Source organism: Saccopteryx bilineata, chromosome 11 (assembly GCF_036850765.1).
Source record: "Saccopteryx bilineata isolate mSacBil1 chromosome 11, mSacBil1_pri_phased_curated, whole genome shotgun sequence".
In the NCBI taxonomy this organism is placed as follows: Eukaryota; Metazoa; Chordata; class Mammalia; order Chiroptera; family Emballonuridae; genus Saccopteryx; species Saccopteryx bilineata.
Genome location: NC_089500.1, coordinates 22,841,574 through 22,856,769, shown reverse-complemented (window position 1 = coordinate 22,856,769; position 15,196 = coordinate 22,841,574). Strand labels below are relative to the sequence as shown.

The 15,196-nt window shown below is 43.8% G+C and overlaps 1 protein-coding gene across 2 annotated transcripts in view; it reads right to left on the bottom strand.

The window, feature by feature from the left end:
* The window catches only part of LOXHD1 (lipoxygenase homology PLAT domains 1), a 138,820-nt gene that overhangs the window by 90,415 nt on the left and 33,209 nt on the right, over positions 1 to 15,196 (bottom strand). For both annotated transcript variants that reach the window (XM_066247390.1, XM_066247391.1), the window contains exons 6-7: positions 8,707 to 8,855; positions 243 to 366 (exon numbers count right to left, since the gene is read on the bottom strand). In XM_066247390.1, coding sequence (XP_066103487.1) covers positions 243 to 366; positions 8,707 to 8,855 — 273 coding nt within the window. The remainder of the gene's footprint in view (positions 1 to 242; positions 367 to 8,706; positions 8,856 to 15,196) is intronic.

Here is a 15,196-nt window from a genome sequence, read left to right as displayed (position 1 = left end):
GATGACCTCATTGCCCTGGGCAGTTAGTGTCTGCTCTGGGCTTCTCCTCATCTCCTCTAGCATCAGCAGAGCCCCAGACCCCACCCCAGAGAACAGAACACTTTCAGGAGCAGGAAAAATGTTGCCTGAAGACATAACTGGCTCCCACTTGATTGCAGACCTCCAGGTCCACAGCTGAGAACAGTGAGCCTCAGCAGAAAGTGAAATATCAGTCAATGGGCCCCCTCTTTCTTCAGGTCTACCTGTGGTCTCAGCTCCACCTGCTAAGATGTTCCTTTGGATTTTGCCATCATCCTCATCCAAGGCCAGCCAGCGGTTAAGAGGAAAGTCGTATTTTCTTTTGTTCCCAATATCTTCAATGATAATCTAAGAACGAGATAGGGAAGGCATGTTAAGTGTCATTGAGGATGCACCCGGTAATCCAATCCTTGCTCCCTTGAGCATATTCTAAGAACACACTCTCATCTTCTTAATGACCCACAGAAAACTCATCTCAAGGACACACCTCTTGCCTGGGAAACCTTATAAAACATTGAGAGTCCCCTACTTGAAATACACAGCCACTGTTCCCTCCTCTGCGGCAGATCACTTTTAAACATTGAACCCTTGGCAGGGTTCAGTCTCAGCCCTGCGAGACTGGGGTGTGGGAACTGGAAGCTTAAATTTGCAGACAGCAAGATCATCACCTTCTTTATCTGATGATGGTTGGGATTTTAACCTCAGTGAGAAGCAGAGGCTATGCAAAGGGAACTGTAAACTTCAAATCAGGCACCTGGAACCACAGGATCTGATGATCAGGCCAGAAAATCTCAGCCACTGACAGCATGGCCAGTGGAATCAGCCATCGATGAAGCTGCCTGCGGGAACTCACGTGGGAGCTGGGCTAGCGAGGCTGAGATAAGGCATCTTCTAGAGCAGGGGTCCCCAAACTTTTTACACAGGGGGCCAGTTCACTATCCTCAGACCGTTGGAGGGCCGGATTATAAAAAAAAAAAACTATGAACAAATTCCTATGCACACTGCACATATCTTATTTTAAAGTAAAAAAAACAAAATGGGAACAAATACAATATTTAAAATAAAGAACAAGTAAATTTAAATCAACAAACTGACCAGTATTTCAATGGGAACTATGTTCCTCTCACTGACCACCAATGAAAGAAGTGCCCCTTCTGGAAGTGCGGTGGGGGCTGGATAAATGGCCTCAGGGGGCCACATGCGGCCCGCGGGCCGTAGTTTGGGGACCCCTGTTCTAGAGATTACTAAGGAGCTGAGGGTCCCTCCCAAAATGTCCTGGGAAGAACAAGCTGAAAGTTCACTCTAACAAAAGCAGAACTGTTAATAACTAAAATGTGTCCTTCAGTCATAGTATTGAGCAGGCATAGATCTGGAGACAGACAGGAGTTGGAAAATAAAAATGTCTGCCCAAGTGTTCCCAAGACTGCCGGAGAGCAGGGAGCTCTGATTTCCAATGAAAACTCACTTCCTAAGATCCAACTGTCTGAAGTGCAGGAACAGGGCATGCACGAGGCTGCCCAAAGGCCTCTCACCTTGTTGTAATCCTGTGTTCATCAAAGAACCTTCCAGGCTAAGCGCTAGCCTCCTGAAGATGTCGCCCACCAGAGAGGGGACAGTGGCCTGAGCCAGTGACTAGAACCAGCCATCCCATCAGGTTTCTGTCCTCAGATAAGTCAGCATTCTGGCCTTGGTTTATAATTAGTCCCTTGTGAGTTTGGTTGGTAGAAGTCACCCTTAGCCTGATGATTTGATTGAATGTCTACTTTTGAGGCCGAGTGCCTGCAGACCACCGTGGCACTGCCCACAGGGGCTTCTGCCATGGAAGTCCAGCCTCTCCCAACAAATCAATCAGCGCATTTTCATGGCTTTTATCTCCCAGGTTGGGGGGTAGATAGGTGAGTCACTGAACAAGGGTCTGAGCCAGGTGTCAGCCTGCCTCCTAACCCCCTTACTGACTCTCACAAAGTTGGAAGGGCAAGGTAAAGAAAGACAGGACTCAGTTTATCAGATAAGCTGTCAAGACTACTAATAAATCTAAATACACAGATTCACCATCTCTGTCTTTAAATGTTCACAGACTAGTGTGCCAGCCAAGGTCTGAAAAGCGAGGGAAACACCCGCACACCTCACAGAGATGTCGCCGGTAGAGGGCCGTCGAATGGCCAGTGTCTGTTAGCAATTCCTGACTGGAGACGTTTAGCTAATCTGAGAAATAAAACCTGTACCATTAAATACCTCCATAGGATGGAACTAGCTTGCACAGTTGGAGCGCAAAGGAAAGAATATTCAAATAACAACCAAGATTCTAAAAATTAGATTTTCCAAAGTACTGAAACACAAAGAAAGGCCAAGAGCGAACATGACCACTTAAATACTGGTGCAGAAAGTACGGAAGTCCATGGACAGTTCTAGAAACTTTCCAGATGCATACTGAAATATGGAGACAATTTTTTTTTTTTTTTTGTATTTTTTTGAAGCCAGAAACGGGGAGGCAGTCAGACAGACTCCTACATGCACTCGACCAGGATCCACCCAGCATGCCCACCAGGGGGCGATGTTCTGCCCATCTGGGGCTTTGTTCTGTTGTAACCAGAGCCATTCTAGCACCTGAGGCAGAGGCCAAGGAGCCATCCCCAGCGCCCAGGCCATCTTTTGCTCCAATGGAGCCTTGGCTGCAGGAGGGGAAGAAAGAGACAGAGAGGAAGGAGAGGGGGAGGAGTGGAGAAGCAGATGGGCGCTTCTCCTCTGTGCCCTGGCCGGGAATCAAACCCGGGACTTCTGCACGCCAGGCCGACGCTCTACCACGAGCCAACCAGCCAGGGCTTGGAGACAATTTTTTTTTATGACATCTCTTAGTCCCAAAGCCAGCAAGACAAGGCTGGAGGAGGCCGGCTCCAGGAGGCCAGGACATTTTGGAACATGTCTAGTAGCAAATGGTGATGGGTACAGTGGGAAGGGGCAGAGAAGTAGACGAGGAAGGACCCGACTCAGGCACTCAGGCACAGAGACTGTGTGGGCAGGAGGGGGCAGAGGTTCTCCCAAGGGCATTCTGGCCTCTGCTGACGTGGGTCCTGGCTAAGCCACACCCTCTGTTGCTTAAAGGGGCATTACTAAGGGTCCCTTCCAAGGGAGATGTGAGCAGTTTTTCCACTTCTGCTCACAAGTTGCCCAGACAACTCTGGGTTTTCATGGAGTTCCCTTAAAGAACTCAAGATGTGTTTTTTGCTAACGGAAGGCAATGGTGCTCCCTCTAGGCCACTGTTCCATGGACTCTGTTGCTGTGGCAGAGACAACTGCAAAGTAAGACGGAAGAAATGGAAGTACCTTTACCCATGAATGATAGAAGTGTACACCTGGAGAGAGAGAGAGAGAGAGAGAGAGAGAGAGAGAGTACGTACATGTGCCAGACTAAAGCAATGATTTAATAATTTTTTTAAAAGAGCTGTTTTCTCCCAGAGGAATACTCCCCACCTGCAGACTGCAGACCAGCCCACAGACATGCTGGCCTTCCGCGAGCTGAGAGGGAGACTAGAGGGGTCACAAGCCCCTCGAGGTGAGATGGCAGCGGAGAAGGGGCCTGTCCACAGTCGAACCCCTGTGTTCTACAACAACAGGGACACAGCAGAGTCACAAGGCAAGACCATTGGACACAAAAAGCAAAGAAGGACAAACTACCTTCGGACAAGAGGAACAAGAGATGAAGCAGGGGTCACATCTCTTCAGGTGGTTCACTGATACGTCCAACAAATCCGGGGCCTTGGGGCCTCTGTGTCCTCCCTGACAGGGTACACATGTCTCCAATGCATGGAGCTGGTCTTGGATCAGTAAGTTTTCAATTGATGTAGAATGTCAACTATGATTCATAGCAGCTCTCCCTTCTCAATATTGGAATAATTTCTACCAATTTTACATAAATAACCTGATTGGGGCAGAGGCCCATTCTGTGCAAAAGGAACAAATCCCTTGCCCCCACTGAACAATTTGGGTGGTTGAGGGTCCCTCTGCCCCGCCATGTGCCAAGGCACCTGAGATGCGGACAACCTGAGCCATCCACAGTGCACCCTCCACGTGCCAGCCTGGGGCCAGGAAAGGGATGGAAAACAAGTCTCTGTTTCCAAGTTTTCACTCTTGCCTTAGAAAATGCAATAAATAATTATCTCCAAATTCCAAGAACCACTACTGGATTGTGGTTACCTTTTAGACCTGAGACCAGGAAGTAAGGGACAGGTAAGTTTTGACATGGGAGAAAAAGGGAGAAAGGTCTGGAACTTACAAGCCCACTTTGAAATAAACCTCAGCATCCGAGAGTTAGCAGAACAGACCTGGGCTCATGGAAGAGAGAGGGAATGTTCTGTGGGGGAAACTGAGGCCAGTAAAGCAAGGTGGGACCTTCCCCTTCTCCCTGTCACAAGGCTTCCCTTCCTCACATGCTCCATGTGTGGCTCCTTACACTGAAATCCTGTCACATAATATGTAAATAGTGTAAGTACAAATAACTGTAAGTGACAGGATTTGGTGACATCCCTCGTATTCTTGCTTCTTCTACACTTTTCCTGCCCTCTAAACCCACCCATATGCCCACTCTGTCATCACCACCTGAGGCTACCGCAGTCAATATGGACCTGCCCTCCCCACCCCCCTAACATCACTTCTCAGAGCTCTTTGAGCCCCGTGCGGGCCCAGATCTATCCAGCATCCCTGCCCTGCTGGCCCTCTCCACGCGGCCCAGCTCCACAGAGGCTCTTCTGACCCCCAGGCAGACGCGGCTCACCCCCACAGCATCTGTTTGTTCTCAAGGCTCTTATCACCCCTGCTTTGCCTTCAAGTAGGCTGATTCTGTCTTCTGACCTTCAAACTGGGAAATGTGGTCTGATCAACACTTGTGGGAGCCCCTAGGACAGGATATGCCTTGAAAGCTGGGCTTTCCTTGATATTTTGGCAGATAAGGTTACAGTAAGTAACCTGCCTTACAGTAAGTAAGCAACAATTTAAAGACATGTCTTATCTATTTTAGAAGCAGGACCATGTTTACTGTAATAGCTGTGGTTGGCAGCGTGGGGCCTAGGATGTAATAATCACTCAGTAAATGTTGTTGAATGTTGAGTATTAACTGGTAACATGAGGGCACCTTGGGCTCCTCCAGGTCCCTGCAATCCATTCCACAAGCCTCTGTCTCCTCTTTCTATCTGAGCCGGTGGTGCTGGTGGTACTTATACTCCGCACAGGCTGTAGCAGGCCACCTGATTCTGGACTTTCTAACCCATGGCACACTGGACAGAACCCAGCCTGGGAGTCCAGAGGACCTGGGGGAGGTACCAGCCCTCCTGCTGAGAAGCTGTGGAGCCCAGAGGAAATCCCTTGCTGAAGCAGAAGGGCTATGGTCAGGCCCCCTGGCAGCAGGATGTTACATCTTGTGACTTGATCTTTTGAAGTGGTTGTTAAACTGAACTGATCATTGGAGTCAATCACAATTGTTGGGCTCAGTAGATGTGGAGACCAAAGCCAGGGTAAAGCCTGGGGGAGGGAGGATGTCACCCCAGGAAGGGGCCAAGAGCAGGGGGAGGGATGTGTCAGTCCCACCGAGGCCCATCGGCCCAAGCTGAGAATCACCCACAGGCGACTGCCTAGGCAGAAGAGAGAGACTTCCTATGAAAGCGTTAAATTTTACTGGCTTTTAGATTTATCCCACCAAAGCCTTACACATAAATACCAAAGGAGTGCTTGTCATGAGAAGTCCAGCCTGACAACCTGGAGGGTGGGAGCACTTTCCGCGTTCGTGTCAAATCTGCAAATACAGGCAATTTAACAGCGCTTTAATTGGTGTCTCTGGGGAGCTGAGGGCCAGCGGATCAATCCGCATGAACCGGAGAGGGTCAGCCTGGAGGCCCAGTGTTGGAGGCAGGGCCTATCCCTGGCATGGTCAGGAGGTGGCCAGAAGTGGCCTCAGTCTCCCCTAGCCCCTGGTTTTCAGCTTGCCCCCACCCTTCCAGGGACCTAGATCCCTCATTCCTCCTTTCTCATTACCATTTTTCCCTCAGGAAAAAAATCTAGTAAATCCAGGCACACTGACCTGCAAAATGCTTGAATTATTTTACGGTCTCCTCCTCAGGAAGCATTTTGGTTTGCTTAAGCTAAAGGAATAGGCTGCTAGGATATTTTCAGAAAAGCCAGTGAGCCTTTGAGAGGAACAGCCCCCTTGCCTTTGAGGGTACTGCTGGGGACGCGCCTAACAGGCCCCAAATTCACCCATGTACATAACACGGCCCCAAGTGGAACAGCCAATCTCACACTGCAAGTAGCCTGCTTGGCCTCTGGGTTTTAAATAGTGTCTGAACAGCAAACAACGATAAGGGGGAAAGAAAGGAAAAAGGTAGGGAGGAAGAAAATATCATTCCAAAGAATAAGAACAACAGAGTTCTTCAGGAGGGGGCAACCAGCATAGGCCCGACTCCTAGACATTTTCTGACAAGACATGATTAAAATTATAAATATAAAAAATTTTCTGCAAGCATCCTGGCTGAACCCCACCCCCCACACACACATACACCCCTACAAAACAGGTTGTTTATCCAGAAAGAAACAGAAGTCGGCTTGGCTTCAACATCAAATTTCAGAAGGCAATGGAGCAAGGTGCACACGTGTCAGAGGGCAGAAGCATTCTCACGGTCCATTTCACACTTTGTCAAGTGGTTCTGCTCTCGTTATCATCTGTGAACCCTCCTTCGTGAAGGTTCCCAAGCACACTGGCTGAGGGACCCAGGTGACATGGCAGGGACCTGCAATAATGGCAACAAGGTCACACCTGGACTTCACGTGCACTTTGCTGCTCCACTAAACCTCATTTTCTCGCCCAGACAGTCTTCCTCCCCAGGATGATGGAACTGGGCTTCCAGGTACTTGCTCTGTGTCCCTTCCTGGCTGAGGTCACAAAACATGCCTGCCTCCTCTCCCGCCTCTGCCCAGCTGAACAAGAAGACCTCCCTGAAGACACAGCCTGTCTGTGCATTGGCTGTTTGGGGTCTGGACCCCTGCCCCATTTCTTTACCAATCAAACCAGCATTTAGCCTCCTGGCATCCTGTATGGAACCAGGATGGCTGCTCCAAGGGCCAGACAAGCAGTCTTCTTTCCACTGCTTGTGGAAATGTGGCCACTCCTGGCTTCACTGATTCAGTGCCCTGTCCCATGCCAAGGACTGGGGAGGTGCCCTCAAGGAATGGCTAGGTATGGAGAAAAGTGTAGCAGACACTACTCAACACTCATGCCAGTAAGCTTCTTTGTAGCTTCTTTCTACTATAAAGACTGGAAAGCTAGACTGCTGATGTCTTAGTTTTCATTGTAGCTAGGGTGGCCACATGACATATTTCTGGCCCAAGAAATGCAGGCAGACGTTCCAAGGCAAGTTTTGCTCTTCTTACGGTAAAGAAAGGCTTGCCAGAAGAAAAGTCTTTTACCCTTTGGGTCTCCTCTTGTTTTCCTACCTGGGTCACAGAAAAAATGGCTAGAGGTTCAGCAGCCATCATGTGACCATGAGGCAACAAGTTGGAAGATGGAAGCCACAGAGCTGAGAAGGGTGATGCAGCAAGAGAGCAGGTGTCTCAGAAAGACAGCAGCCACACCAGTCCTGAGCTGGCCACTTCTGGTTTCACATGAGAGGAGAAAAATAAGCCCTGATTGTTGAACACTGCACTCCAATTTTCTGATACTTGCAGCCAAATACCTTCCTAACAGATACAAGAAGATAAATGAAATTAAGTAATAACAAAACCTCAACTATCAGACAGCTTCATTTGTCAAATTGTTATAAATCTGAGGATATTTTATTTCAAGTGATAAGGCCTTTTTAAAAATATTTCTCAAAAATATATTATACATTAACCTTTTTCTACTCTATTGTGATGAGCTGAAATATATTGATAGCCTCATGACTAAGGGAAATATATGCAAAGGGCTGGCAGCCCATTTTCTAAATGACCTCAAACTTCCATCCATTTTTAATATTTTTTGGCTTTTTATATCTTCTGACTCCCCATTATAACTCTCAATAGTTCTACCTAATATAGTGCCTCTTTCTGCCTCTAATTTTCTGCTATATGTTTAAATTTGCAGGTAGCACATTTGCTAGAAAGGACCGGAAGGAAGCATTAGACTGTGAGAATCTAAGGGGTCTTCCCTTCAAAATGAGGGCAGAGCAATATAGAGCCAGGGCCATGAGTGTTCCTTGCAAACTTTGGCCCAGATATATTTGAGCTTCTCAGAGGCCTTTTTGCCATCTTCTCGGTTTGTAACTTTGCCCTGAGTAGGTGAAATGATGAAGGACTCGGGGTTCAGAAATGTCAGGTGTACAGCAATAGCCCGCAACAAGTTACAAGAAAGCCTATGACTAGAGACAATGCATGCCCTATGCAGACAGGGTTATAAACATTCATGGGAAGGAGAGGTTCTGGTGGGCCAGGGTCAGGGAAAGCTTCACGGCAGAGCCTTGAAGGATGACCAGGCTTTTAATGGGAGAACTGGGCTTCCTGGGAAGATTTATAACACGGGCAACATCTTAGAGGTGTGACGTTGGCCGGCAGGCTTAGGCAGAAGAGTAGAGGCGGACAGACCATGGGAGGGAAGTTAGGGCCGACATGCCAACACCCCCCACCGTCCCCAGGACACAGGGACCACAGACAGGCAGCTGGACCCACCTTGCACAGGAACCAACCTGGAGACCCCCCCTTGTTGTTGTGGCCAACAGTGATCTTCATCAGCTGCCCCAGGTCGGGGGCATCCAGTGTGAACTTGTCTTCGGCTCCCTTTTCAAAGTTCTTCTTTTCACTCTCCAGCCTACGCTCCCCTGGAAGCACAGACACGCAGGGAAGTTACAGTGGAGACCAGAGCAGGAGAGAGAAACAGCTCCCGGCCTGAATGGTTTATCCTCTGAAGGGCGGTCTCAAAAGTCAGCGAGGGGAGATGTCGTAGTGGGGGGAGGGGGCAGGTGGTATGTGGGCATTTTCTATCCTTCTATTCAGTGTTGCCACCTTTAGAACCTAAAGCTGCTCTAAAAATTAAGTTAACATTTTTAAAAAGCCAACAAGGGTAACTTTAAGCTCTATAGGCTCCTGGCTGTCCAACCTCCGACCAAAGCAGAGGCTTGCCTTGTGTGCACGTGTGCCCAGAACCCGTAACTGGGGTTTCTGCCTTCGTCCAGAGTCCCCGTCCCAGTGAATCAGTTAGCAGACCCACCACTAGCCCCGAGGCCCTGCCTTGATGGGACCAGTGGCTTGTCCTGAATTGGGAGCACAGCCATGGTAGCTGGTGCGGGTGCTGTGGCCGAGGAGACGGCAGCCCACAGACTTCCTCAGGTCTGACTCCTCTGGAGAACAGTTGTGAGAACTCTCACCGTGGATATTTTGTTCATTTGTTTCACATGGGATTCTTTTCTCATTCATCCCTTGCCGCAATCTCAGAAGGAGGTATTATGAACCCTGTCTTGCAGATGAAGACACTGAGACTTGAAGTCAAACACCTCACCAAAAGCCATACGGGTGAGTGGGGGCTCATTCTAGCTCTCCTTTCCATTTTGCCATTTTCCGTTATGTTCCAAGTGGAAGGTCATGTGAACCCTTCCAACCCCGTCTAAGCACCAACTTTCTGTTTATGCCATTCTGCTTTCTTTCTTTTCTAAAATTTAATTCTTTATATTTTCCTAAATTTTAAATCGCAACAATTCAAACATACAGAGAATAATGACATCCATGTGACACTCAGTTTTAAGAGTTAATGCAGCCTGACCAAGAGGTGGCACAGTGGATAGAGCATTGGACTGGGATGCCAAGGACCCAGGTTCGAGACCCCGAGGTTGCCAATTTGAGCGCGGGCTCATCTGGCTTGAGCAAAATAAAAAATGGTCACCAGCTTAGACCCAAGATCGCTGGCTCAAGCAAGGGGTTGCTCAGTCTGCTGAAGGCCCATGGTCAAGGCACATATGAGAAAGCAATCAATGAACAACTAAGGTGTCGCAACAAAAACCTGATGATTGATGCTTCTCATCTCTCTTCGTTCCTGTCTGTCCCTAACTATCCTTCTCTCTCTCTCTCTGTCCCTGTAAAAAAGAAAATTAAAAAAAAAAGAGTTAATGCAGATGTTGTTTCATCTAATTTGCTTAGACCATTCTCATTTTTAAAGAAAATGAACCATGACAGATAGACTTGAAGTCTCGCTGCCCATCCTTGTCCCCCACTCACTCCCTCAAATAAACAATGTCTTCAGTTGGTACGTATTGTTTCCATACATTTTTTTTTGCACATGTATGTATCCACAAAGAAAACATACTAATTTTTCATGTTTTAGAATTTGACAAAAATATGTTATACTGCACATCTCTGTCCTCGGTTCCTCATCTGGGCAGTGGGGATAATAATAGCACTTTATAGGGTCTACTGTGTGTATTAATGAATTGATACAAACAAAACACTTAGAGTAAGTGCTGTGTTAGGGACTGGGGTTGTTGCCAGTGCTCCTGTTACCATCATCATATCATCTTCATCATCACATATCCTTGTGCGGCTTCCTTTTCGTCAGTTAATATTATGCTTTTGAAATTACCCTGTTGATGCTAGAAACTTTGGTTCATTAGTCTAACTGCTAATGATTGAATGAAGCAAACACTATTATGTAGGCATTCTTATACTGATGAACATATAAGTTGTTTCTAGTTCTTTGCTATAGTAGATAGCACTGAAATGGACTCTTTTGTCCCTACCTTCTGCTGCATATTTGTAGAAGCTGCTCTGAGTAGGCACTTACAAACAGAATTGCTGAATCTTAAGATGTACTCATCTTTAATGTACTAGGTATTGCAAGATTGTCCTTCCGAATGGTTGTACTACCTGTACATCAGTTACCACCAGCAGTGCATTAGGGCTCCCGTTCTCCACAATTATTATAAATATACATATTTAAAATTTTTGTTTTAGTATGTATACAATAGTATCTCATTGGGCTTTTAATTTCCATTCCCTTGATTATTTTGAGAGATTGACATGTATGTTTGTGTGTGTGTGTGTGTAGTTCACATATACAGTTCATATATATGTGTATATATATCTATGTGGGAGATTGGTGTATATATCTATATTGTATATCATTTAGACCTTGTTCTTCTGTAATTTTCTTTTGTTTGTATACTTCATCTTTAATTTGTCTCTGGTATCTTTTATCATATAAACATTTTTCTTGTTTGAATGGCTTTTATCAATATTTTCCTTTGCTGTTTGCACTTTCTGTGAATAGTTCAAGAAACTCCATCCTGAATTGAGATAGAAAAAGACATTCTCTTAAAGTTTCTTCTAAAAATTTCATAGCGGTGTTGTTTCACATTTAAGTCTTTAGCCCAGCCCATCTGCAAGTAATTCTTGTGTATGGTGAAAGGTAAAAAGATCTAATTTTATCTTTTCTCAGTTGCTGAAACAATTGTTCGCCCACTAGTAACTGACATCCTTTCCTTTCTGATGTATAATGCTGCCTCTATGTGTGTTTCTAGATTTTTCATTCTGTTCTGTTAGTTTACGTGTTTATCTTCTACCCATATCACACAGTTCTGGTTTTTAGAAATCTGCAATGTCTTAATATCTGGCAGGCAAATATCCCTTTATTGTTAATAATCTTAATATACATTTTTGTTTGTTTTTTTGACAGAGACAGAGAGAGGGATAGATAGTGACAGACAGACAGGAAGGGAGAGAGATGAGAAGCATCAATTCTTTGTTGTGGCACCTTAGTTGTTCATTGATTGCTTTCTCATATGTGCCTTTACCGTGGGCCTTCAGCAGACCAAGCAACCCATTGCTCAAGCCAGCGACCTTGGGCTCAAGCTGGTGAGCCTTTCTCAAACCAGATGAGCCCGCACTCAAGCTGGCGACCTCAGGATCTCCAACATGGGTCCTCTGCATCCCAGTCCAACGCTCTATCCACTGTGCCACTGCCTGGTCAGACTGAGGATGATTTTTTAAGAAAATTAAAGTTTGTTTCTTAATAGAGTGAGAGGTTGAAGTTTCTTCTAATTTTATTGACTTATAATTAAAGAATGATGTCTCTATGATATTGATTTATTTGAATTTGTTAAGACTTGCTTTGTGATTTAGTATGTGATCATTACATGCCTGAAAAAGGTATATATTCTCTAACATTTGATACAGAAATCTACATACTTCCATCAACTCAAGAGTATTAACTGTGTAAAATCTTCTGCATCCACTAAATTTTTATCCATTTAACTTATCAGTTATTGAGTATTGTATTAAAATCTTCCACTATGGTTTGATTTATCAAGTTCCTCCAAGAATTGTGTTCATTTTTGTTTCACATATTTTTGGATTATGCTGTTAAGTTTATACAAGTTCATAATTATTATATCTTCCAGGTTTATTTCTCCTTTTCTCATTGCCTAATATACTTTATATTTAACAAAGCATTTTTCCTTAAAGATTAATTTGACAGATGCTAATATAGCTCCACCAGCTTCTTCCCTGTTGCTGATGTGTTCCTGGAATACTTTATTCCATCTTATTCATTCTTTAGCCCTTTTGTATCATATATTTAAGCTGGGTTTTACTTATTTTCATTTAATATGAGACTATGTATCCTTTAACGGATGAAGTTTAGTTTATTTCTACTTATTGTGATTATACACTTATCTTTCTTTTTGCTTTTAGCCATGCTTTTTCTTTGCTATTGGGAGGATTGAGTTTTAATTCCTTTTATTCCCTTAATTGGTTTAGAAATTATAAATTTCTATTTTTGGTGGTTAATTTTATAATATGGATACTTGACATTATATGCATTATAATATGCATATTTGACATTACAGTTTAAAGTTAACATCTCTACTCTCATAGGAATGGGAAAATGGGCTGGAACCAACAATCTTATTATGTTTTAACTCTCATTATCTACTTTACTTCTCAAAGATTATTGCTTTTTAGTATTTGGGGTTCACATTTTCTCATGCGTTGATAACAGTCATTATGGTTATAGCTTTGTATAGTCAGTGCTTGCTTAGATTTATCACATAATTACCAACTCTTTGGCTCACTTTTGTTTCTTGCATCCCATCCTTTCCTTTGGGTAAGTTTTCCTTTTTCTTAAAGTATACTCTTTAATGGTTGTTTAAGCATAGGTCTATGAATGAATCGTCTATTTCTCTTTATTTGCATGGAAATTCATTAATTATGCTCTCACTCTGGAATTATAACCTAACTAGGCAGAGAATTCTAGGTTGATATACATTCTTGCTTGGAACATTGAAGATAATATTCAATGAATTTATGACCTCTACAGGTTTACGATAGGAATTTGCTATAAACTGAGTGTTTTTTTTTTTATAGAAAGAATCTGCCAAACCTGGTTACTTTTAAGTTCTTTCTCTTTGCTTTTGGTTTCACCACAATGTATCTAAATGTGGATATTTTTATTTTTCCTGTTTAATGACTCATTTTCTTTATTTAATCTGAAGATTCATATCTTTGCTCAATTTTGGAAAAGTTTCAACCATTATATCTTCAAATATTTCCTTTCACCTATTATATATCCTCTGTTTCTGGAACTTCTGCTTAACAGCTATCAGAACTTATTTGCTCCTACATTTCCCATGGCCTCTCATTTATATTTTTCAACCCTTTGTTTCTCTGCTACATCTGAATATTTTGCTCATATTTATATTATAATTTACAAATTCTATATTCAATGGTTTCTAACTGTGTTGGTTAAGCCATCCATTAAATGTTTATATTTAGTGACTATATTTTTATTTCCTGTGTTTATGTTTGCTATATTTTTCATGGTGCCTGTAATTTTTTTTTCAATTATATATTTCATGTTGATAGTTTAAAATACTTAAGTAACAGCCTTTTTTAGGTTACTCTATTATCTGAAATCCAGTGGGGGTGGGGTTAATTTCATTGTTTGCTGTGTCTATTGATGTTTAGCCATGTTGAATTGTCTCCATAAATATTTTGTGGTTTTCGAAACTTAACTCAACCTCAGTACTTTATTTGTGAGATTCTCCATTCTTCTGCTAAGCACTCAAGGGTGTTACTAGCATGAAACCAATTTTCTGTTTGGGAAAGAGGAAGTCCCCAAATTACACTTGTAGCATAAAATCAAACCTCAAGCTCACAGGCGGTGCAATCCTCAAGTATCACTTTCTCAGCAATTGTCTTTCTAATCTAGAGCGCTTGCAGAGATAAGTTTACTGCACTGATGAGCAGAGGCAGATTTAACAGCTGGCACACCGGGCGCACACCCTGGATCCCAACTTCTGAAGGGCCCCACAAAACCCCAACTTTATACTTTTTTCTAATGACACCAAGTTTGGTTTCATATGTGCAATTTTAACATTAATAATACATAATGTTTTTATTTATTTAAAAATGTGGTTAACATATATTTTTATTTTCCCTCTCTCTTTTTTTTAAGGTGCCCAATATTCTTTCTTTTAAGGGGCCCATATTTTCTTCTGCCCCCGGGGCCTCGACCGACCTTAATCCACCTCTGCTGATGAGCACATTTTTTCTTGGTCTACTTTTTCACTGAAAATGTTCTGTGAACCTTCAAGACTCCCGGCTTTGTGTGTGGTTCTAATTTTGCATATTTTGCTTCCTGAAAGGCCAATATCTCATTTTCTGACTTCAACTGGGTATAAAATACATCCTTTAGATTGTTCAGTGTGAAAGCTCTCTTCTTCCAACAGTGTCAATTCATAGCAAATCATTTGGTTTTGAGTTTCCTTTTCATTTCTGGCACCTGGAGACTTCTCTTTCTTTCTTTCTTTTTTTATATGCTCAGCAATGCATGTTGAACTTTTAAATATATTATGTCCAAAGCCTATATGTCTTAGTAATCTTACTAACTCCCATGTTCTTCCACTAAATAGGCAGAAGCAGGAGAGAACCACCTGTTTCAGTTCCACTGGCCTAAATTTCCTCCCAACACCTGTGGCTGTGGCTGTGGCTGTGTCCTCCATGCTTGCTCCATCTGTAAGAGCAAGTCTAATTCTATCCCTAGCTCCATTATGGTTAGCCCCAAACCACTGCATTGAACTAGGCCATGCCACATCCCAAAATATAACTCAAGATGGACATGAGCTTAGGGAGACAAACAGGGTGAAAATGGGTTCTTTGGTGACATGAAGCTTGG